General features: G+C 36.1%; 1 protein-coding gene across 2 annotated transcripts; it reads right to left on the minus strand.

The window, feature by feature from the left end:
* Nucleotides 1-658: 658 nt before the first annotated feature.
* On the minus strand, nucleotides 659-26,228 carry HNRNPLL (heterogeneous nuclear ribonucleoprotein L like). Of its 2 annotated transcripts, XM_087931222.1 has the most exons (14): nucleotides 26,176-26,228; nucleotides 25,822-26,015; nucleotides 22,488-22,606; nucleotides 21,500-21,737; nucleotides 18,745-18,830; nucleotides 14,949-15,045; nucleotides 14,790-14,862; nucleotides 9,063-9,134; nucleotides 6,625-6,842; nucleotides 6,149-6,270; nucleotides 4,111-4,312; nucleotides 3,467-3,524; nucleotides 3,138-3,236; nucleotides 659-1,406 (listed from the first exon to the last, which is right to left on the minus strand). In XM_087931222.1, the coding sequence occupies exons 2-14, from the start codon at nucleotides 25,999-26,001 to the stop codon at nucleotides 1,351-1,353; spliced, it is 1,620 nt and encodes a 539-aa protein (XP_087787348.1). In that variant the 5' UTR covers nucleotides 26,002-26,015; nucleotides 26,176-26,228; the 3' UTR covers nucleotides 659-1,350. The 2 variants fall into 2 exon arrangements, with proteins under 2 accessions (XP_087787348.1, XP_026551751.1); XM_026695966.2 differs by having other exon boundaries at nucleotides 25,822-26,207.

A 26,228-nucleotide genomic window follows, 5' to 3' on the forward strand; every position in this document is an offset into this window, starting at 1 on the left:
TAATGCTTTGCATACCAGCTTACCTTTGTCTTCTTTCCTGGACAGATGGGCACAGTTCTTAAAAATGAGACTGTAATCAAGTTACTTCTTTGATCAGCTCTCAGAAGCAGTTTAAGGTAAGGGCTCCTGCTTTGCTTTGTAGAATGCTAGTTTCCTACTTATTTTAATTAATCAGGTGGGTCAGAACCACTCATAAAGGGGAACCACATATGACCCCCTAAATGTTGTTAAACTGTAACAGTCCATTTAATTATGATTACAAATATAAGAAAACTCTTGATTTCCTTTCCTTTTTTTTTTGCAGCTGTACTTCTCTGAGCACAATTGTCATTTCAAACCTTCTTCAACGAATAAAACACAGACAAATAATTTGCACAAACTTGCATACGTTATAGACTTTTGTTCCTTTTCAACCAGGGGGTATCTAAACAGGTTTTTATATGAAGAATGTTTGACATCCCTACAATAATATACCTCCCCCTGGTGGCTGTTTGGGATATGGTGCAAATCAGCTGTTTAGCCAAAACAATAATGGAATATTGCATTGGACTCTGGAACCAAGTTGAAAAGTACTATCAACCCCTTTCCCTAAAATCGCCTCTAATCATTACTGATTTCATTTTATAACAACATGGTTAAAGTGAAGAAAACAGAAAACTGGTTATTCAGACTTGAGTTTTTATTTTTATTTTTATTTGCAATAGTTTCCACGCCAAGATTAGCAATAAGGACATCATGCTAATATAAACGAAAATAATTCTGAAAAGGCAATTTTTAAAAATAAGTTTCCTTTCATTCTGCAAAAAGGGTATTATTTATTTCTCATGAAATTCCTTTTAAAAAATCATATATTACATTACTAAAAATCAGTATGTGTAATTTGGAAAAAATTTATACATGAATTTTGCTTAGAACTGTTGTGACACATACAATTTATAATTAGTAATAGTAACCATGAATTTTACAACTAATATCCTAAAATAATTATCCTTTTTGCATTTATACCAAAATGAAAAATAACCTCTGTAAATGGAATGGTAATGTTATTGTGATATGGAAAACTGGTTTAAAATCAAGATCTGTATCCAATTGATATGCACACGCTACAACCAAGGCAGTCAAAGCCTGTAGTTAATAGTTACATGGGTTAATATGCACTATATTATACACTGGTATACCTACTTTTTTGAGAAAAAAGGAAACATTTTGCATTTAAACACATTCATGTATTACAAAACAAATAAACCGGTTATACAAGGAAACTGGGCAAATATTTTAGAATCAATGAATCCATATCATCTCATATTTGTAAATAAAGGCAAATGGAGTCCTTAACATGCAGTCTTTTGTCTACAGATGGGAAGAAGTAGAGAAGCAAAGCTTCAAGGTATATGGATTAGAGCCATCTGTAAAATGCAAAAGGAAACTCAACAGTTAGAAAAATACTGTAAGTTTTACTCTTTAAAATAGCCTGCTTGATCAAGAAATTGTAGTTTTAAACTAAAGTGATACAAACTGAGATGGTAAATAGCAAACTACTCTGAGCTAATTTTCCATAAACACAGTTCGATAGAAATATGGCTTTTTTTTTTTTACTCTAGAGGACAATTTTCCTGCATTTTCTCACAACTACATTTCTGCCACAGAAATATCGTGTGATTATTCAAAACACAGTACCTTTTTGCTGAGAAAATGCAGTGTTTTAGTTTGCAAATAAAATCACCAATGCTGTTAAGACAGTTATGTAGATCAGTTTATTTCTAATACTAAGTTACTGAGTCTTCGAAATGGACAATGTCATAGTTTAAACAGTAGGTCACAATTCCTTAGAAGTCCGTGAGAAAATCAGAAGGATGTCACAATGGTGGGAGAACTTGTGCATCAAAGCTGAATCACTGTCTAGACAAGCTGGCACGCCCAAGCACAAATGAGAGCAAGTGCAGAGGACAATCATATCTTACACAGGCAAAGAGGCTCATTGGCAGTACTTGCTCCTGCTTTGCCTGGATAGTCAATAGTTAGCTTTTTCAAGAAAATTGGATTATTTCTAATTAAAAGGTTGCATTTTATAAATTGCAAGTTTCTAACACTATTTTGTTTGATATGTAAATCAAAATGGAATTAGTAAAAATAAATAGTATACCTTACTTTCTGCTGAACACTAATCCATTCTTTTTAAACTGGGGGTGGGGTCCCCACAAATTAATTTGCCATTTACACCACCAAGTTTAAAAATTACTGGACTATATTATAGAACTGGGAGATTATTCTTTCTCAGTCAAGCTAATCATTTACTACGTAGGAGCAAAATTTGTTGTTGTTTGCCTCTATTTTAGACTTGGATGTAAGTATACACATCTTTATCATAATTGATAATACTATCTCACAGTAAACAGTTACAATTCTATATATATTTATCTAACAAATACTATGCAATTATGTGTGTATATTTATTTCTAATGCACTTATGCAATTATTATTAGAATAATTCATAATATTGCTTTATCATAATCGGTAAAACAAATAATATTATCATAATTGCTAAGCAAATTTCTCTAGCTACTGGATATTTAACATGCTTTCTTAACTAGCTTTTAAGATGTGCTGAGGATTTGTAGCACTGTTTTCCAAATATAAACACCTAGAGAAAACTTTGGACCATAATGGAACGAAGACCCTCCCAAGAAGGTCCATCTCGCAGGACCAAAAATGGCTTTCTCCATGGTGGCTCACTCCCGCCTGCATCATCATCCTGGCAGAGATAAATTGGTCACCAATTTGATATTCTAAAAAAGGCCCTGAAGACCTGGTTCTGCCAATGGGCCTAGGGAGCAAAAGAATGATATGGAGCCCATCAAGTGGCAGGTTTGATTGTTGTTGTGGGAAGGGTTCATTGCTTCTACATTATTTTTATACTGGGTTTTATCTTTGTAAGCTGCCAGGAAAATCACTTAAATTATTTGGCCAGCCATATACATTTTTATAAATCATTCAGTCAATCAATCAAATTAAAATACAGTAGGCCCAATGGCATTATGAATGCTAATTTCTGCAAATTATACTTTCCAGCCAAACATTATCTAATTAATACATCCTCAACAAACATGTCGTGAAGAATACTTCACAGTGATACTTACTAGGCACTCTAATCTGGTAGTGATTGAGTACTGTAAGAGCTTCCACTGCATCTGTCTTGCATTCCCATTCCAAGAGACCAGAAAGTGTTTTAGCTGATGCTGGAAAAACAAGGAGTTAAAATGTTTTGCTTTGCTTTATTTTTCTGTCAGAATCATTTGCCTAGGTTTTTAAAAAGATTTTTAACGAATAAGTGAAATTGTTTTCTATCACATTAAAGGCATATTTAATCCAATAATACTCAAAAAACTGCCCAGGAGAACCCCATAAGTACATCCAATCATGGCTAATATTCACTGACAGTGTTCTCCTTCAAGTAATATTTACTTACGTTTTGGATCAAATACTTTATATTTGATAAAAGATAGGACTTCATGATCATCACACAACTGTAACAATAAGAAAACAAAAATATGGTTGCAAAACAGCAAGACTCAATGCTAGAGCAATTCACAGATACATCATTATGAAGTACTTCCATAAATATCATAGATCCCCTAGATTGAAACAACAAATATTGATTTATTAGAATGTGGCAGGGTAGAAATATAAATTAAAATAAATAATTTCAGATAATCTTTGCTTAATGACCATCCAAAGTTACGGCAGCACTGGGTCTCACGTAGAGGCCTGGCAGCAGTAATAACAGCTGGCTGAGGCTACTGAAGGCATATCTTTCTATTTCAGCTCCTATGCCACCAGCACCAATGCTGCTGTGCAGGGCAGAGATGAAAATAGGTGGGGGAATTCAAAAGGATGTAGTCCCTGAACTTTTAAGTAAGGATTTATGGCAAATTAATTTAAGAATATGGGCCATTATAGATAGACTATCCTTAAAATATGTTATGGAAGAAGAACTGAGACTGATAGGAAAGTAGATTTAAAATTATAGACTATAAAAAGATAGGTAAAAAGATGTAAAAAGAATTAGATTTTTTAGCTTGATTATTGTTTAAAACCATGGTCTATTCTTACCTTTACAAAGGTCTCTTCAGTCACACATAGGGGTACATTATAGTAATGCAATACACAAGAAGGTGGCTGGATGATATTCTTGGATGCTTGGCCAGCACTTGTAAAACGATTGTTCTTGCTCATTGCAAAATCTTTATAACTGCTTGTCCCATCTTCCAGCTCAAATATTTGACTAGGAACAACTGAATGCTGCTTGGATACACTGCAATTAAAAAATAGACAAGAAAATTCCCTTCACATTCAAATCAGAAAACTTTATTTAATTAGCTCGTAAGGTTTAATTATGTTCTAATATAATAAAATAGATTGATTAATCTTCCAATTATTGCAGTAAAATACTCTTTTTATCAAATTACAGGGGAAGGTCAATGAAATTATGATTGTAAATACTCTGTTGCTTTGCATGTACACTGACAGTTTCTGCACCCGAAACAAATTCCTTGTATGTCTAATCACATTTGCTCAAATACAGTATTCTATTCCTATTCCTCTTCCAGTCTAGTTCATTATTCTTCTCTATTCTACTCTACTCTACTCTACTCTATTCTACTCTACTCTTATTTATTTTTCGTATTGTTAATCACCCCTCAGAGATGGGCCGGGCAGTGTACAATACAATCAATAAAATTAACATAAAAATCAGAATAATTTAAGATTAAAAAGTTTTCAAATTATAAAAACATTATAACATTCCAAAAGGTGAAACATTCCAAAACCGGTGTGTGTGTGTATGTGTGTGTGTGTGAAGCTATTGTTAATACAGGGGTGAGTAGGAATTCTCATGGGACCAGCTAGCCCCACAGTTGTGTGAGCTTCTGTGTCCTCTACACAAGATCACACAGCCAAATTCTGACCACTGCCTGAACAAGTGGGATGGGGTGATGTGATATGGTGAAGCTGGTTCCATAGGGAGCCTGGCTCTATGCCTCTAAGTTTTATAAGTGGCCACCAATACCTGGAACTAGACCCGGAAACGAATTGGCATCCAGTGCAGTTCACAGAGCAAAGATGTTGTATGTGCCCTTTTTATAGCACCCAGTATGGCTTGCACAGCCTCATTCTGCACCAGCTGAAGATTCTGGATACTTTTCAAAGATAGCCCCACATAGAGAGCATTGCAATAGTCCAATGGGGAGATGACCACGGCATGAGTAATGGAACAGAAGGCCTCTCTTCCTGGAACCGGGTAACTGGCACACAATGTGGAGTTGACAAAGGCCCTCCTGGCCACAGCTGCCACTTGCTCATTGAGCAGGAGTCATGAGCCCAACAGAACCCTCAAGGTTGCACCAGGTGGTCCAACCTCATCCAGGACCTAAGATGACAAACTCCTGGATAGAGAGGTCAACCCACAGACACTCTGTCTTACCAGATTTCAACTGAAATCTATTGTCCCCTATCCAGACACCCCCCCACAGTCCCTAGGCATCATGAAAGGATGTCCAATGCATCACTGTACCTAGGATAAAGACATATAGCTGCATATCATCAGTATAGTGGTGATACCTCATCCAGTTCCAGAGGTTTCTTGTAGATGTTAAAAAAGAAGTGGAAGAAGCAATGACCTGTGGCACACCACAAAAGAGGGCCGTGAGCTGGACCTTTCATTCCCTATTAAAATTGACTGGGATCAGCTTTGGAGAAAGGAGATGAACCAGCACAAAACTGTGCTGTTCGCCCTGAATTCCCTAAGTTGTCCCAGAAGGATACCATAGACAATGCTATTTATAGCCACAGAGAGGTCAAGAAGAGGAAGGATGAAGGCACCACCTCCATTACGCTCCCACCATGAGTGCAACCAATTCAGTTTCAGTGTCAAATTTGAGCCTGAAACCAGACTGCAAATAATCCATTTCCAGGTAATCCATTCCTCCAGGATTCTCAGGTTGAAAATTAATGAAAAGTCAAATGGCATTTTCTAAATGTACAAAAAGGGATTTTCTCCAAACTAAATTAAATTTTCTAAATCAAGTTGGCTTAACACATTTTATTTTATATTGGTATTGATATTAAAATAAACATTGTGATGCACACCTACCAAACATTTAGTCTTTTCCCAAATAATTTGACATTATTGAGATGTGTTACTGCTCTCTCAACAGCATATTCATCACCCATTTCCACTAATGCAGTGCCTGGAATAGTCTTCATAAATTTCACCTGTAATATTTAAAATTATATATAAATTCAATTTAAAGAATGATAGGACATTTTTTCAATTTCAGCTGGAAGATAACAATTGACTTGTTTTCAAATATATTTACTGTCCTTTTAAAAAGTCATACACAAGCTTTCTCAGGCAAATGGCTGCATTTGAACTTTTGGTGGCCACCTGAATGCTATACTAAAAACTGGGTGAGATCAGTTAAACAAAAGTTTCAACTTTAGTGTTAATGCAATTACTCCATTATACTATAATAAAATTACAATTCAGTGAACAGTATTCAGAGGCCATACTTCTGGCTTTGGTGGGCATTTCTGCTTTACAATCACATTGCTACACATTTAATTTACCTTTTCAATATTTCCATACAAACAGAACAAGTTGAAGACTCTTGAACAATTCATCTTTTGCTGGTGCAAACCACTGACCATGACAACAGATCCTGAAGGGTTTCCTCCATGCATGTAAGATGAGGAGGCTTGTGGAAGTGGATAAGCAACAAGTTCTGGAGTATCCCGAGATGCCATTCTATACCGACTTGGTAAAGGTAACAGAGGACCATGTGATCCTAAAGAACAAAAAAATACTCCCTAGTTAATAAGCTTAGAATATTTAGGTATACAATGGAGCAATTAAAGATAACATTATAAAATAACAGCAACATGTTTTATTTAGTGATGTTTCATTAAATAATAAAAGTCAGTTTTTAATAGTACAGGTAATCCTCAACATAACAATTGAGCCCCAAATCTGTTACTAAGCAAAATAGTTTTTAAATGAGTTGTGCCACATTTTTTTTTACCAGTGTTAAACAAATCACTACAGCTGTTAAGTGAATCATGAGATTAAGTGAATAAAGCTTCCTCCATTGACTCTGCTAGTTGGAAGTCAGCTTGGAAGATTACAAATGGTGATCACATGACCTGGGGACAGTACAACTGTCATAAATATATGCCAGTTGCCACATGTCCAAATTTTAATCATGAAATCATGGGGATGCTGCCATGGTTCTAAGTGTGAAAACCAGTCATAAGTCACTTTTTTCAGTGCTATTGTAACTTCAAAAAGTCACTAAACAAATGACTGTAAGTCGAGGATTATCTGTATACTGGTAGTCTGTGATTTACAACCATTCATTTAGTAATATTTGAAGTTACAACAACACTGAAAAAAGTGACTTACAAGCAGTCCTAATGAATGAGTGGATGAGCTTGGGGAACAAACATGCTGTCTAGGAAACAATCAGACAAGAGAGGCAAGAGCCACTACTAGCTCAATAGTCAGAGAAAGAAACTTAGTAAGGAGCTTCCCTAATGATTAAGCATTTAAAAGTGGATGATAGGAAGTCTGTATCTTCAGATTTGCAAGATTCTGTTAATGTGGCCTTACAGTAAAATAGAATTAGTCCCTGAAGTCATGTTTCCTATCTGGTTTACCTGGGAGGGCTGTCATCACATTTACAACTGTCCCTGAGATCATGGAATCACAGTTGGGGTGCTTGGCAAGTGGCATGTATTTATAACAGTTGCAACATCAGGGAATCACATGATCATCATTTGCAACCTTCTCAGCTGACTTCAGGCAAGCAAAGTAACTAAAAGTGTTACAGTATGGCAAGATGGATGGCTAATAAATTTTACAATAAATAAAATCAAGACAGGAAGCCAAATTTGCTTAACAGCAGTATGACTCAGTTAACAATTGTACTGCTTAGCACTGGAACTACCTATCCATTGTTGGAGGTTGTCAAGGACTATTTGTAAAGCAAAACTTGCAGCTTTTTGTTCCTTGAATCTGCTTAACACTCAACAGTGAGTACTAAATGAGCAATGTTTCACCAAATTAAAAAAAAACCCTTACTTTTAAATAATATAAAATAAAACTTATGGCTTTGATTCCCAGAAACTTTTTAATGTACAGCAATACTACTGAATAATCTTAAATTCAAGATAGGTTTCTAACTGAATTAGAATTGGCAGTATCTATTCTAATAGAATGCCATCTTTTTTGAGAACCAAATCAGAATTTGACACCGGTTACTAATATATTCTAATTTTCAAGGCTCTCTACAAAGGCTCTATTACAAAGGACTCATCAATCTATCAAAACAGAACCCCATTAGGAAAACATTTTTATTATTAAAGTAATGCATTTTCTCCAAATGTTCACAAGAAACAGTTCATCTTGAAAAAATTCTAAGATAGCATTAGAAATAGTACTTAGGCTTATATACCACTTCACAGTGCTTTACAGCCCTCTCTAAGCGGTTTACAGAGTCAGCATATTGCCCCCAAAAATCTGGATCTTGAGCCTGGTGAGATTCGAATGCCAAATTGCAGGCAGCCAGCAGCCAGCAGAAGAAGCCTGCAGTACTGCATTCTAATCACTGAGCCACCACTGCTCAGATCACAAACCACAAGACTCAAACCTGTAATCACTGTACTTTATCTACTTTTAGCTTTCACAATAATGTTCCATTGCGATAAAATGTGCAACCAAGAATTGTAACGGTGTTTAAAAAAATGAAAGCTAAAAAAAACAACATCTATCCTTAAAAACCCTGGTAACTGGCTATAATTTAGGGATAAAAACATAAGCCAGAGAACTGTAACAAACTGAACAACTGCTTTAACCTAAAAATAAAAATTATCCCTTCTATGTAGCAATGAGAACAATTTCTTTCATGCAGAAGACACAGCTAATGGCAGAAACAGGTGTGTTTTCAATATAAATCCCAGAGATTTATGAATATTTTTTATGAAATTAAATTCATAAAAAAGGAACTTACCATAACCATCATGTCTAAATGATGAAGGATGTTCTCCCAAAATAGCTTGCCTCTGTCGACCTTTCCCTCTATCTAAAAAATAAGAGATCATTGATTTTTTAAAAATAAAAAACCCTCTCAAAGGTATTGGAATTTTGTCAACTAAAACAATGTATTTTCTGATTAAAGTTTAACAGCAACTCAGCTAGATATGATCACATGTCCATCAGGCAAATATTATATTTCCAACAGTATGGTTAATCAGATATTTTAAAGGTTCTACATTTGGGTATTTTGGTCAGATAGTCATTTAGACTGACTTGTTCTAATACGAAAATATACCAGAATTATTGTTAGGACACCATAAATATTGTTATTAAAATCGCATCCAGAAAGATTTGACATTTTAAACTTAAGAAAACTGTACAGGTGTCTTAACATTACAATTACTCTCGTAAAAATCAAGCTGTAAATGCAGTACTTTCGAAGGACAGTACCTGTATCACACTATTAGCTTCAACAGCAACATATTTTCAAAGAGGGCTTCTTTTCAAGAAGTTTCAGCATAATCCAACAACAACCTGTATTACATGGTTTCATAATCAGTTAACAGAGGATCATAATTTTTTTAACATACATCAATAGCTATTAATGGGAAAGTGCTGAGAGAACTATACATCACTACACTATTATTATACAATCTATATTATAATACCAATAAAAATAGAACTTTTAACAATGAGAAGTTTTCAGCAAATTTCATTTTATACAAGAATATAAAGTTAACCAAGGGGTCAACACTACTGGATGAAAGCAGCAACCAGAAAACATCTACTGCAATGGCATTTATCATTAACATTTGCTGATTGTTTTATTACATAATTTGAAATGTCAATATTTTAACCGATTGCTAAACTGTGAGAAATAAGAAACATCCAGCAAAGATAGTATTTATTTCAATGGGAAAATATATTTTTGTTTACATTTATCCTATTAAAATCAGCATGGGTTCAAAACTCAGCTTTGATAATAAAAAGTTAAAAGTTTGTTTCCAAGGTCCACAATTTTATTAGGGCACTTTGTTGAAAATGAAAACATTAGATAAAAAACTAGATAAAAGTCCTCAAAACAAAAGTGAGAAAGAATATTATTGTATCTCAACTATAAACTTTTACGTGGATATTACTTTCATTTATTTTGGTAAAAGATGAATAAGTATGAAATAAGGAAAATGCCTGCTAATAATATCCTGTTTAATATTTAACTGATATTGAGTTATTGATATGAGAGAGCCAGAGGTTAAGGCATTACGCCACAAATCATGAAATCATGAGTTCTAGCCCCACTGTAAGATACAAAGCCAGCTGGATAACCTTGGGCCAGACACTCTCTCAGCCTTAGGAAGCAGGTAATGGCAAACCACTTCCAAAAAAACCTTATCCAGAAAATTGCATGAACTAGGTTATTGCCAGGAATTAACAATGACTTGAAGGCACAGATAAATTGTTCTTAACCACTGTAAGAAATCTAGTTAAGACACTTGAATGTTTCATACAATACAATTAATTATTATCAGGGATATCATATAGGGTGAATGGAAAGATTCAATTTAAAAAGTACATCAAATCTTAAGACCTTAATTGAAAAGAATGAGCTAAATGAGCTACAATATATTGGTAAACAAGTTTTTAAAAATTACGTTATCATTGTACAGATAAACAAAGCATGGCAATTAATTATTCCCTTACATTAGATATATTGTTAATTGTTTGGCTTAGATATAATTGCACCCACCACCAATAATATCTTCTTGTATATTTAATTTTTAAAAATAATCTTTCCTCAGAGATGCTGCAATGGATTCTGTATTTAACACTTCTAAGTTTCCTTCCAACTCTACGACTCATAAAACAGCAATAAAAACCACATCTTTCCTATTAAAACATCCACTAAATTTTATGTTCATATTACAGCCATACAAAAAAATCATTTGAAGAATTAAATATAATTTCTGACAACTAAAAAGGAATATTTAAAAAAAATGTTTAAAGAAAAATGAAAATGCTATTACTCCTGATAGTTATGTAGACTAACTAAAAACAATAAAGAGGAAAATGCTACCCATATAGGTATGTTGTCATATTTGTCTGGTACATATTTCTATGTAACTATAAAGTATGCATTGGTACAACTGCTCTATTTCTGTAGTCTATATAGCCTTAACAGGTTCTATATGCAATACAAGATTTCAGATAGCACATTTATATTAGGTTCCTGAGTGTAATGTTGTAACACAATACCCTTGATGAAAAAAGGAAAGCCAGATCAGTTCAAATATTCAAAGTTATCTGCTTAATGTAAAAAATAAAAACTCCCAAGTTGTGCTTTATTTCTGGTGATTTCATGCACATGTAGCTTTCTTATTAACATGAAAGTGGTCTCCTCTTGCCACATTCTGGAAGGGTTTTTTTTGTTCAGATTTGCAGCCCATTCTAAACTGAAAGATCCCTATGATAGAACTAACCCACCAAGCTGTTTAGCTTCAAAGCCTAGACAAGATTAGCCAACTTTGCCAGAGAATTATAAGGCTTTTATCTTCAATATTTCTGAAATAAGATCAAGATACCAATGTAACAAAACATACAGTAATTAATACAGTTAAAAGCATTGGCTTGGAAGAGGAGAGGCACAGAAGGTTAAACTGTTTCTGAGACACTTCTATCACTCTTCTCCTAAGAGAATCTTAAGAAGCTCAGTGAGTACTGCCTCATTGTACTGATGAGTACTGTCCCAAATAAATGATTTGGTTTTCCATACTGAGGAAATTGCCTACTCATTGGCAATTGGTTTATTGCTAACATTATGTTCTCTGATGATTCATTAAAATTGATATAGACAGTAGCTTTTATTACCTGTTAAACTGTCAGAATAAAAAGCTATAATTGTCTACAGAAAACATGGTGCAGGTTTTTCCATTACAATTTAAAAGTAATGCTACCGTACGTATAGTCTTCAACTTACAACCACAATTGGAACCTAAATTTCATCATTCAGCAATGCACTCATAAAACAAGATATCATGTGACTGCATCACTTAGCAACTGTAATCCCACTTTATTAACCGAGAAACACAGGTTAAGCAGAGGAAATCCGAGATAAGGAGTGGGGTGGGGGTGGCCTGGCACAAGCCACACAAAAGTTGGAGGGGGTGCCTGTAGTGTGGGGCAAAACTGAAGTTGCTCCTAGAAGTTTCAGCAGCATGACACCAAGTTATTGTATCCCGGGAAGCCTTAGGTGCTCCACTTGGCCCAGCAGCACTTATGATAAACAGGGGTATTGCAACTTCTCTCACCCACATCTCCCCCCACCCCAATCTATTCATTTTGGGCTACACTGGACAGTGCTACATGGCAGCATCAGCAACGGGGCTGAGACTGAAGCAGAGGCATGGGTTTTTCAACAGTCTCAGCCGGCTGCCATCAATTCCAGGTCTCTACTTCAACCCAGCACCACAGCTGCAATTGAGAAATGTTGCCTCAAGCCCTACTCCATGGCCAGCCAGCCCAGCACCATTGCTCAAAGTTCCAGTTGCCCCCACAATCCTGTGCTTCACAGGTTCTGCCATGCCCAAGTGATCTTCCCCGTTTTATTCCTGCTAATGAGGCATGCCCTAACTGTACTATATGCAAGGCTGGTGCTGGCAGTTCGAGGCCTTCTTCCCATAGTCATACACCATATTCTCATGATTTTTTGGAAATCTACCCCAGGTCTCACAAGAATGGATATGTTATTTGAAGAAAGGCAGGAACCTCATTTTTCCCCATATCACCTGTGATGGGAAGTACCACTGCACAGAACAATCAAGAGAGTATAAATGATGGGGAGACAGGTGGGCGGGGGAGTTGCAGCACAACTACAGTCATAAGTGTGGGTGGGCTGCCAAGCACCCTAATTTTGTTTTCATAACTATGGGAATGCTGCAACAATTGTAATTTCAGCCATGGGCATCCATTTTTTCAGTACCATAATAATTTTAAACAGTTGTTGAACAAATGGTTATAAATGAGAATTAGCTATGGTAGTATTAATAGTACTTATTACTGTCTGGGAATAGGAATCACCTCAATTAATTAAGGAAAAGCAATTATGTGAGTGTATTTAAACAACAAAATGCACATATTCAAGGATATCTCAGTGCCACATAAGCAAATCCATTATTGAGAACTGAAATGATGTTCAAAAAATTTAAAAATAGGAAACAGGACTTGCTATTCAAAGAAAAGTAAAATGTCACAATAAACATCAAATTTTTGATACAGCTGTGTCATTTTCTTTCAAGGAAAGATTTCTTATTTCCCACAGTTTCATTTACCAAGATAGGCCACAGTCCCTAAACAGAATCTGAACTGAATGTGTGCTTAGTATTTTAAATAGTTATATTATCTGGCAATTCGAAACAAAGTTTAAATTTTATCATAGCCTTGTGGTTGAATAATCTGCTAACCAATAGCATAGCCCCCTTATTAACTTTTTACAAATACTTAATTCTTCATTCCAAAGCCTACATATTAATAGTACATTTCACAATCAAAGCACTATCTATAAAATGCAACTTTTAGATAATAGTTAAAAGGCAAGCCAAAGCCTAATATTAATAGTACATTTTCACAATCAAAATGATACCTAAAAAAATCCAACCATGTGGTAATTATTAAACAGTCAAATCTTGTTTCATATTTAAAATTTGCTAAATACTCTACCTTGGTAAGTTTCCCAACTTCCTGCCATTAATGCCTAAATTTTCAAAAAGTATACACAGCAAATTATACACATCATTAGAAATTACAGAGAAGTACAGAGTAAGATTTTTGTACACTTTCATGCAGTTTCTTTTACTGATGCAAACAATATGTTAAGCTTTGCAGTTTTTTAAAAAAAGAAATATATTTTGAGTAATGCCGTGAAACCTGAGGAACTTGCCTGACAGGTTGCTGCAAAATTTCAATTTTTTTAGTTATGATCCTTTAGACAACATTTACATTGGAAAACCTATCTTACATACAACCCAAACACACACCACAATGTACAGGAGAGAAACAAGACTTGGAATCTTCCATATTATACTGTTTTGTTCTAGGGATATAAGACTGGAACCATATGCAAGCTGATTATAATGGGCACAGTCTACCATGGTATTCATGACATGAAATCAGAAGTATTGTAAGTATCCTTCTTGACATGCTTGTGGTGATGATGCATGCAGTATGCAGTCAAGGTAAATTGCAAGTCTGAGATTTTTCAGAGGGCCATTTGATGATGCCGATGTGGTGCATGATGAAGTGTAGAGTCAGCCTGCTGGAGTCCTCTATCGTTCTTAATGCCTTGTCCACCATATGGGAAAATTCCTTTCCATGGAGAAGCAGTGTGCAAGTTTGTAGTTTGTAAGGAAAAGTCTGCATCAGTGTCCTCTCCTCCAAAGAGTGAGAGCTGCTTGGAGAAATGCAAATCCTTGTACTGCAAACATGCTTGCATGTATGGGTTCCTTCTTGGCCTAAACAATTCAGTATACCACCAGGGGATACTAACGTTGAAAGTTATTATTTTCCAGGATTACAAAGCTTTAATGAAAGTTCCACCAGCAATATTTGGCTTGAAATGACTACTGAATTAAAGAAACTCTCTGTATATGTATATATATATATATATAAATATATATGTAGATGTAGATACAATTACCCAAACACTTACCTCGTCTGCCCAGATATGGCTTAGTATAATCCCAACTATCATTGTCATTTCGAATTACATTAAGTCGAGTTGGCTGTTAAGATACAAGCAAAACAGCTAATTTTAATAATTGCTTTTTCTTCTAGAAAATAGAGAGGCTTAAGAAGATATAAACTTTACCCTTGCATATTCAATTTTCAAAGTACAGCATCCTGCATATATATCCGCTCCATTGAGTGCAGCTTTTGCTTTCTGAGCACAAAGAACTGATTCAAACGTAAGACATGTTAAGGATCTTTAGTTAGTCTTTAAAATAAAGTGATTACAAGACAAAATATTTCAGAAAAGAACTCTGTAGCTGTGCTAGAAGTCACTCAGAATCCATTTAATTGAGGTACTGACAACAGTAAATCTAGATTTTCTGGTAGATTTCTTGTTGATTGCCAGGGTTAAATAGTCTCTGTTGTTTTCAATACCAAAAATGAAATGACTTTCAGCCTACATTATATTGCTAAAGGAGAAAGTCCGGGGTGGTTTTCTTTTGTTTCTTTATGAACAAATTAAGAGCTATAGTCAGTGCTTTTTCACATTTCAGAATTCCTAATTCTGTTTTAAACATATGTTTTCTTTATTTAACTTTAACTAATTAGATTTTAAGATTGCAGGGGGAAAATCTAATCAAGCCCTATATTCTTGAAGTCCTCTCTTTCTTATTTTATACTTGGGAGTAATTAGATAAACTTGGAGACAAATTTGAGGAAAGTCATAGTCTTTCTTCTAAGTTTAATTGTATACATTATTTTTTCATAAGCTGCAAGACTATCTACTTACTTTACTTTTACTTTATTGTCATTGCACCTCGTACAACAAAATCAAACACCATCTTCAGTGCACATCATGACCATGACCATGAAAATAAAACACAAACACACATCCTTCACCCTTCACCCATTCAACCAGAAACCCCATTGAACCAGAACCCCCCCGACACCATACCAACACTGCACGATACAGCAGAATTCAAAAGAGCTACTGTCCTGGGATAGAAGCTATTTTTCAGCCTATTTGTCCTTTATTATTCTGTACCGTCTGCCAGATGGTAATAGTTCAAAAAAGGTTTCCCAGGATGAGATGGATTTTCGAGAAAGTTTTGAACTTTCTTAAGGCAGCGGAAGCGATAAAGCTGTTCCAAAGAGGGGAGAGGACAACCAACCATCCTCTGGACAATGTCATTAACCCTCTGGAGTGCTTTCCTATCTGCCACTGTGCAATTGGCAAACCATACAGAGGTGCAGTATGTTAAAATGCTCTCTATGGTGCAGTGATAGGTCACCAGCAGTTTCTCATTCAGTTGTTGTTTTCTGAGAAGCCTCAGGTAGTATAATCTCTGCTGGGCCCTTTTGACCAGGGCTGTATGTGGGCACCCCAGGTCAGGTCTTCTTTTAGGGTAACACCCAGAAACTTAAAACTGGCCACTTGTTCCACTCGGTCTCCATTGATAAGCAAAGGTTGGATGTCTAATCTGTTCCTTCTATAATCCACTATAAGCTCCTTGGTCTTATTGGCGTTGAGGACCAAGTTGTTGTCTCCACACCACGAAAGCAACCGGTCCACCTCATCTCGGTAGGCAGACTCATTCCCCCCCAGAGATAAGTCCCACCACTGTTGTATCATCTGCTAATTTAGCAATAGTATTACTAACGTGAGTGGGAATGCAGTAATGCACATAAAGAGTATAGAGTAAAGGACTCAACACGCAACCCTGTGGTGTACCAGTGTTAAGAATAAGGGCTGAAGAGATATGATTACCTAATCTGACCCTCTGTGAGCGGCCAGACAGGAAATCCATAATCCAAAGGCAGATTGAATTAGAAAGCCCAAGGTCCAGAAGTTTAGACACTAGTCTACGTGGAAGAACTGTGTTAAAACGCAGAACTAAAATCCACAAAAAGCATCCTCACATAGCCTTCCCGCTGTTCTAGGTGAGTCAGAGCAGTGTGAAGAGTGATGGCTATAGCATCCTCTGTAGATCTATTTTTTCTGTATGCAAACTGGTGTTTATCAAATGTATGCGGAAGACCGGAAATGATGTGCTGGTAGACCAATTTCTCAAAGCACTTCATGATGATAGGAGTGAGTGCCACTGGTCTGTAATTGTTGAGGTTATTGATAGGGAACTTCTTTGGCAGCAGAACAATGGTGGAAGCCTTCAAACAAGATGGACTGGGATAAAGACCAATTGAAGATCCTGGTAAAGACTCCAGCCAACTGATCAGCACAGTCTTTAAGCATTCTGCCAGAGATACCGTCAGGACCGGCAGCCTTTCTAGGGTCCACAGCCCTCGGAATACTCCTTACCTCCTGTTCCTCCACAATGAGGTGGGGGCTACAATTGGCTGGTAGTTGTATTTTATCTGCCTCTGATGTCTCAAAGCGAGCAAAGAAATGATTCAGTTCCTCTGTCAATGAAGTATCCCCCTCAGCAGGGATGACATTGGTCGGTTGATGGTTTGTAATTTGTTGAATCCCTCACTACGCCTGCCTCATGGTATTGCTATAAAAATTATCCTCAATCTTCCTCTTATAATCAGTCTTGGCCTTCCAAATACCTTTCTTCAGATTAGCTCTGGCAACACTGTATCTTGCCCCATCACCGGACTTAAAGGCCTTGGTCTTGTCATGCAAGAGGCGCTGGACTTCCTTGGTCATCCAGGGTTTCTAATTGGGACAGATCCTAATATGTTTATCCACAGTGATAGTATCTGTGCAGTGTTTAATATAGCACAGAACAGTTGCAGTGTGAACCTCTAGGTCAGGGTGGTAAAAGATGTCCCAATTTGTGTTCTCAAAACAATCCTGAAGTTGTTGGGAAGCATCTTCTGGCCAAGATTTCACTGTCTTTATTATAGGCAGAACCCGTTTCCTAAGAGGGATGTAAGCTGGTGCTAAAAGCAGAGACATATGGTCTGATTGTCCCAAATGTGGTAATTGTATAACCTTATAGCCATGTTTGATGTTGGTATATACTTTGTCCAATATGTTTGCTCCTCTAGTAGCACACTTAACATGCTGATAGAATTTAGGGAGCACTTCTTTTAAATCAGCTTGATTAAAGTCCCCCACTATGATATGCACAACATCAGGATACTTATTCTGCTGATTACTAACAATGTTATACAAGAATTCCAAAGCTACGGTAGTATTGGCATCAGGTGGGATATAGACTGCACTAATCAAAACCACACTGAATTCCCGTGGAAAATATATGGGTTTACATTTAAGTGTCATATACACCAGATCCATGGAGCAGTGGCTGTCTACAGTCTTTGTATTGATACACCAGCTTTTGTTCACATAAAGGTTTAAACCTCCCCCTTTGATCTTGCCAGAATCTTGACTCCTGTCTTTCTATCTCTACTTAGTCAGGCCTTCAAAGGCCCAGATCCATCTCGATCTCACTGACAATAAATATCAAAATAAAACTGTTCTACAGAGCATTCAAGGAATAATTTATGGCAGTTATTTATATCTACAGAGATTTTTATTCATCCAGGTCATGGATGTCCCAAAGGTGCTTTTCCAAAAGGCAACTATATTTTCTTGTTGGTTTTTTCGTTGAAAACATTTCACTTTTCATTCAAGAAGCTTCAGTTCAGTTCAGTTCAGTTCAAACACCAAGAAAGTTCAGTTGATTTTTGAAAAAACATCTTTGAGCTGTAATTTACATTGGGATTGGCACTTGTATTTAAACTACTGCAAATTATTCTAATTTAGTGGTTGCATAAATATAAATGCAGAACAAACAAACAAATAAGCTTTCTGGTAAATTCCTATGCTATAGCATAACAATACACTAATAAAATTGGGTAACAAAACATCTGCAATAGGAGAACCAATCTCAGAAAACACCAAGGACTCCACAATTAAACATTAAGCTACACATTTCTATTGTATTAGAAGAGTAATAAAAGGATATTCAACCATGGCTTGTATTCCATTTCTCTTGAATATGACAATACGTTGTACTTTCCCAACAGGATTGCATACTGTATACAAGACATCCTACAAAACAAAGCAGCTGTTTTATCTTACAAGATTATTCAAAATGTTCAAATATATATATACACACATATTAAAAAGCCATTCTGACAAAATACTGTAATGCAATTCAGAAAAGAAAGCTTAAATTCAGTTTCACTACACACACTTCAAATATTTTGTATGCTACACCAAGTATGCAAAGTTAGTATGTCCACTATTTGTACCATTTATAAAGTAAAACAGAACAAAATGAGGGGAAAATAATTGTTTCCCTTCCAAATTATGCTGAAAAACACTGAACTAATCTATTATGACTTTATCACTATTTATTTATTTATTTATTTATTTAATATGCTGTCAATCTCACCTACAGCTCTAGGCAGCTTACAATAAATAAAAGCAACAAAACAAAATTTTAAAACATTAAAATAATAAATGCTAACATTAAAATTTAAAAAATAACAAAGGAGCAAGATGCATATGGAGAGGATATGGGGTCTTATCCCAGTCCATTAATCATCTCCAGTATGATATATCCCATCGGGACCTTGTTTTGGCATGTGTTATGGGAATAGAGAGATTACAGGACTGTTCTTAGAAAAGTTACAAGATCTAAGCGGCAATATGTTAAAAATATATACATTTATACTGAATATATTTATACTATCATGAAAACTGAATTCAACTCAAATTAAACAAAACCCTGCTTCCAAAAGTAGACTGCCCTGACCCCCTGGGAAATCTCTCCACAACTATCCTCACTTTACATATTGTGCTGTCCAGACAGTTATAGTTAATGGGATTTGGGATAGTTAGTTTGGAATTGAAAGCTGTCCCCTTAAGGGAATGCATCATGGTAAATGTAGTTAAGGTATCCTGGAAAATGTAGTACATGTCATGTGGTCACATCTGTAATCTTGATTGGTCACTGAATTGACCCTTGGTGGGTCGGGGGAGGTTTCTTCACTCTTGCCCGAACACAGCCTCGTGGTAGCAGCTACCCCCTGCCTCTACGATATGGGATGAAAGAGATAACCATCTTTTTACCCATAAAAACAGATATGCAAAGGATTGGACATTAAGAAGAACCTCGTCATAACTGTGAGTTGATGGAATGCCTGATGAACCAATAATAGAGGCTTTGATGGATGCTTTGTGGAGTTTATCTATCTGCCTTTGTACAGTATTTGTACAGGACAGGCAGAACACATATTATAATTGTATCCATTTTACACAAGAAAACTATGGTTCACAATTATTCATTTTAAATAATGTTAAAATGGGATTACATAATGGTTTTCATCCTCATGCTTCCTATATAGAAATGCAGTTAGTTATTGATGTATGGAACTTACATACTTTCATAACAGACAATGAATTCAGTAACGAGAAGGAAGTGTGCAGTCCTTAGTGCATTCTGAGCTCAGTTGTTTGCTTGCAGATATTTCACAACATCAAAGCTTTGATGATATTATCTAGTTGGGTAATGAAATGTCTGCCAGTAAACAACCAGGTTCAAAAAATATCAAAGACTCCATAGTTCTGAGTCACATATGTTCATTTCCATGAAAAGGAAGATAAGAAAAAATGAAAAACAGTTTTCCATACTAAACCTGTATTAAATATTTACTTTCAAACCATTTAGCTTTGACTTTTGTAGAAAAAAATGTTACTTACAGAAACTTAAAACTATTTGAGATTCATTAAGACTACTAAAATTAGAGGACAGAATCTCAAAAGTAACGAACAAAAACAGGAAATGAAATCTGAATATAGAAAAGCATAATAAGATACTGAGAACTCTAATAAATAATATATTACAAGACGCAATTACTTCATCACTATCTCTTTCCCCATAAGCTATGTATTGCTTAAGTGACTTGGAAAAACTGTAACACAGGCAAAAAAAGGATTAATTGCTAATTTTATAGTTGAGCCAAATAATTTTCTATAACCAAAGTAATAGTGCTGCTGCATAAATGAGACCATACTTTCCCAGTTTTACACAACAAAATATATGAAAAGAACCCATGCATATATATGAAGATGCCTTCACATTCAATATAAACCAGGAGGAACAATCTGAGATCTTGCCAATGTAAAGGTAGGCAGGGAAGCGCAAGCTCGCCACAAGCAAGCATAGCATAGGGCCATGTTGGCGAACCTGTGCCGCATGTGCCAGAAGTGGCACACAGAGCCATTTTCCCCAGCATACGAGAGGTCGCCCGGAAGAGCCCCACTGTGCATGCACACCACTGCCCGATAGCTGATTGTCGGGTATCTGGTGTGAATGTGCAGGGATGGAGGTGGGTGCATGGGAGACGCGAGAGGGGATTGCACATGCATGTGCAGGGACGCACTGCACACGAGGGGATTATGCACGCATGGGATGAGTCACGTGCGCATGCGCAAAGACACACGAGGGGGGAATCGTATGCACATGCGTAGACATGCAGCACGAGTCATGTGTGCATGTGCAGATGCGTGTCATGTGAGGGGGGTTGCGCGCGCATGCGCACAGGGCGTGGGAAGAGCCAGCACGCATAGCCTTCTGAGTGCTGGCACATGAGCGTGCGCAAGCAAGAGTGTGGCCAATTATCAGCACAGGAGTCGAAAAAGGTTAGCCACCACTAGTATAGAGGAATATAAAGCATCAAGTATTTGAGATTTATGCTGTAAAACAGACATACCACAGTAATTGGATATAAAGGATTCTGAATTGATAACAGCAGAACTTTATTCCCACCAGATGGGTCATCAGTGTTTCCTGGACGAGTTATTCTTTTGCTTGTAGAGTAATTGAAAAACGCTTGTTGTCCTGCTATGTATACTGGCTCATCTGCTGCAAAAGTAACACACTTTTTGGCACTTTCAATATCCTCAAATTCTACCAAAGCTTGGCGTTTAAATGGCATCATCATCACATAACTACAGGGAAAAAAGCATCAAAACAACTAATTAGTTATCATAATTTAATTTAGCAATTAAATTAAAGCAAAGCTTCATATAAAATTCTTACTGCCAAATGCAGAAAAAAGGCAATTTCATTTCTTAAGTCAATGACAACTCTGAGTACAACATAAACTATTAAATTAAAATTATACCTTTCAAATAACTTTAACTATAAATAGCCTATTAAAAATTTGATGATGAACAATTTAATATGTTGTTTTTAATTAGCTGCTATGAAACATAGTTATAAAAAACAATATATATAAAACATATATATATATAAAATTATTTCACACAGCTTGTCATGGAGTATTTTTCACTAATCTGAGAAAATCTGCATATGTCTGGGGACAAGGATCAGTGGACATGAATCAGATTGGTTCAACAATCAGAGGATGAAGAATCTTCCTAAACATATTGTTCCTTATTTGGTTTGGAAAAATAATTCAGTACGTTACAAGTTCCACAGTTTTACATTATATCCAAACATGCCTTGATTTTGTATATTGTTTAGAAATCATTAATCATAGCTTCATCATTCAAATCTATTGACCTGGTCTGTGGATAATGTTATGTCATAAACGTGATGAACTTTATTTAACAGCTTGAGCTATGAAGTAGATCATTTCAACAAGACATAAAAATTGTCTTAGCCTTTAATATAAATATAGCCACAGAAAAATGCAGTTCCCATTCATAACTTTTTAAAAAAATCATTAAACATACCATATGGTCCCAAATTTTTCAAGAGCTTCCACAAGGTCTGCCTCCACAACTGACTCACAAAGACCACGGACATGGACCACAGGAGAAACGGAAACTTTGTGATGACTGCCTCCAGCATCCTAATAAAAGCATGTTAAGTTTCTTTTTAAATCTTACTATAAGAAATATACTATTGTGAACTATGAAGTTACAAACTACTTTAATGTTTAACCTCATCTATTTATAACCTAAATATAAAATAGTATGTCTAAATTTACTTGTTATAATAGTAAATTTTTCTCAAGCTCTAGCTTGAATGTTGGATACTTTAAGATTTGTCTTTTTCACAAGCAATGGCAATTCTAAATGTCCTTGTGTATATTAAAAAGAAAATAGAGGAGAAGAGAAGAGAAGGGAAGAAACTATGGTATGAAAACCAATTTTAAACCACAATTTAGATTCCAACAAACTTTACATTATTATTACTTTTCTAGTTTAACAATTACAATTAAGTATAGATTACTTTATTATTTGGAAAGAACAAAGTTGTGAAAGACATAGGAAATTAATACATTGTAATCGCTAGAATACAGCCAGAATCTAAACAGATAATAGGAGCCATTCAAATATAATTCTCTGCATTTCTTATTCAAAGATTATGTTTACAATAGTATCATCCTGGCCAACTTAAAATTATTACTGCCTGGAAGTCTATCACCAAAAATAAAATGGGTGATTTTATTGTAATACATTTTCCACTTTTATGAAACAATGTATTTATAAAATTAAGATGTTATCAGAAGTTTAATCAAAATACTCATATATATTAAATGAAAAAATAATTTAGCAGATAGCTGTCTTTAGAATAGAACTATTAATGGACCCAACTCTTATGAAAATAGTTTTCAATACATTTTTATTCTTTAAAATCTAAATGTGAGAGAAATTATATTTGTTTAAAATATGTACATTTCAAGCCAAGAAATAATATTGAATTAGTTTGAGATTTGTTCTCTGAAACTAGAAAGGTTAGTTCAGATAATGGACTAAATAAGCCATGGATCATGTTATTTTATTAGTTACATTTGCTCAACAAAAAAAGTGAATAGAAATAATGCTTAGTGTAGATAAGCTATATTAATTTTAATATAAATAGATAAAATTTTGGAATTAAAATCATTTAAATTATTACATATTTCATTACTATCGACTAAATTACACAGTGAAACAATTTTACATATGTAAGAAATAAATTTACATCAACAAGTTTATGCTTTCAGACACTGCTGCTCTTATTATAAATGCTTGTCTAATTGAGCCCAAAATTTATGTTGCTAAGTGAAACATTTAAGTGAGTTTGCCCTATTTTACAACTTTTCTTGCCAGTTGCTAAGTGAATCACATTTGTTAAGTTAGTAATACGGTTGTTAAGTGAACCTGGAGTCCCCACTGGCTTTGCTCAGATCACAAAAGGGGAACACATGATCCTGGAACACTGCAACCATCATAAATATGAACCACTTGCAAAGCATATGAATTTTGATCATGTAACCACAGGGAATGCTACAACGGTCATAAATCTGAAAAACAGTCATAAATCACTTTTTTCAGTGTTGTCGTAACTTTGAATTGTCATTGAATGAACAGTTGTAAGTCGAGGATTACCTGAGTACTGTTGTCTGCAGGATGGGCAAAACAGCATGATTTTTGCTTATGTGTGGAATTATGCAGTTACATATACTTGTTGTACCCCTGCAGTTTCTTCACTATAACAATATTGTACATGTCTGACACTTAGTTGGTGATTTGTCCTATTCAGTTATTGCTTGAATAATATGCAAATACTGTACCCTGCAATTCTATGATTCAAGCTAGTGCATATATCTCAATAAGAGGGCCATTTCTAATAGTGAGGCATTAAATTAATTCCCTATCCTACCCCTCCGTTTCTGGGATGGATCTGGATCATTTTCAAACTAGATATTACTCTTGCTGACTGCCTTGTTGCCAAATTAGGTCCTGTTTTACTTTGTTTTTGAGTAGTTTAGTTGATGGATCAAATTTCCAGCTCCTTTCTGCAGAGTGAAAAATTGTAAAAATGAAAAGTGATAAATTCTGTAGTCTAAACAAAATAACGAGGACCAAATTGTGAGAATTCAAGCTAACTGTAGTTCAAACAGTAACTCATAGATTTAAAAAAAAACTGTACATCAGAATGATGAACAGAACAAATCTATTGCAGACCACTGCTTAGATAAATTTTATTGCAAAATATTTTGCAGTTAAAATGCCTAATTTGAAACCTGAAATAGCCAATATCACTTGGACAATTTTAACATGATCCCAATTACTTCAGGTATTTTGTTTCTGGGCTCAGAGCACTTCCAATATTGTACTTTAAAGCCAAAACAGCATGGCTATAATGTAATGCATTTTGAAGTTGAATTGTTCGGCATAGCCACAGTTGTAGCTCATCTGAGCCACTGGCTTGAATGGCTCTGCTGTAAGCAGTATTATCCTAGATTTATTTATAAGTATGACTTATATACAAACAAAACAAATATATATACTCTGTACAATACTGCAGGAAAAGATGAAGAACCCCAGACGACTGTAATATATTCTTGTCCTAATCTATTATTCTCCCATCCCACAAGAGCACAGAGTCCCACAACCCTCGGACAAAGCTTAGTTAGAAGACTGAAAAATACAACTCCAACTAACAAAGGGGAAAAAGGGCTGCAACAATTATGCGCTTCCAATTCCCAACCCTCCTTCCCTTCTCGAGATGAAAGATGATACACGGAGGTCCAGGATTAGTTGTCGGAACAAAGAAAAACCGCAACTTCCATCTCCTTAGAATTTGGAAGCGGTAGCAAACACATTTATGCATAATACAAGTTCCCAATTTGTGGGATGCCAAGAGACCGAAAAGGATTGAAATACGCTCGGCTTGTGAATATGCTTAGCCTAAGGATAATTCGGAAAGAAAGCCTCTCTGGAGTCTCAAAAATGAAGATGGAATATATATACCTAAAGACTTCCACCGACAATACACGGCTTATTGGAGGGGGGGGGGAGAGGAGGTAGGTTGTATTTAAAAAACGAACAACCAGCCCTTTGCAAATGCGTTAAATCCCTGGGCAGGATATCTACAGGCTCCTCAACGAACACCAACATCATCCCGCTCTTCCCCTACATGGGGCGGAGAAACCCCCGAGGCGGCACCGGAGTAAACCCGTCCTGGACATCTGCCTCTATCCACCCCCCTCCGCCCAGCCTGTGAGCGACGAGAACAACAACAACAACAACAACAACAACAAAAAAGAGGGTGCGCCGCGCCCGCTTTCCTTACCCCTCCGGAGAAGCCCCCCGCGCGAGGGGCGGCCTTTTCCCGGCGGCTCTCGCCCTCCTCTGCCCCATACTCGATCTCGCCTTCTTCGGCGGCGGCGCTGGGTTTCAGCCGCTTGGCCTGGCTCTCGTATGCGCCGTCCTCCTCCTCCTCATACTGTTCCCCAGAGGACGGGGAAGACATGGCGGCGGCGGCGTCTTTGGAGAAGGGATGCGTGTGCAGGGGCGCACAATTGGCGCGCGGAAGGGGAAAAAAAAAGCGAAAAGATCGGTAAAGTAAGGCCTGCCACAGAGACAGAGACAGAGACAGAGATGCCCCAGCAGGATGAAAGACAACACCGCAGCGACACACGCTTACCCACACAAATCGCAGCAACACGGAGGAGGACCGGTAAGGCCCCGCCTTAAGAT

Source organism: Pseudonaja textilis, chromosome 1 (assembly GCF_049901715.1).
Source record: "Pseudonaja textilis isolate UNSWEBS1 chromosome 1, rPseTex1.2, whole genome shotgun sequence".
Taxonomy (NCBI): Eukaryota; Metazoa; Chordata; class Lepidosauria; order Squamata; family Elapidae; genus Pseudonaja; species Pseudonaja textilis.

Excerpts from the sequence above, each read along its gene's own strand:
- HNRNPLL (XM_087931222.1), bottom strand. The coding sequence starts at position 26,001 with ATGTCTTCCCCGTCCTCTGGGGAACAGTATGAGGAGGAGGAGGACGGC. Across the intron at positions 14,863-14,948 it reads TGAAAATTGAATATGCAAGG|CCAACTCGACTTAATGTAAT; the intron begins GTAAAGTTTATA and ends GTATCTTAACAG. Across the intron at positions 3,237-3,466 it reads TAAAGTATTTGATCCAAAAC|CATCAGCTAAAACACTTTCT; the intron begins GTAAGTAAATAT and ends TTGTTTTTCCAG.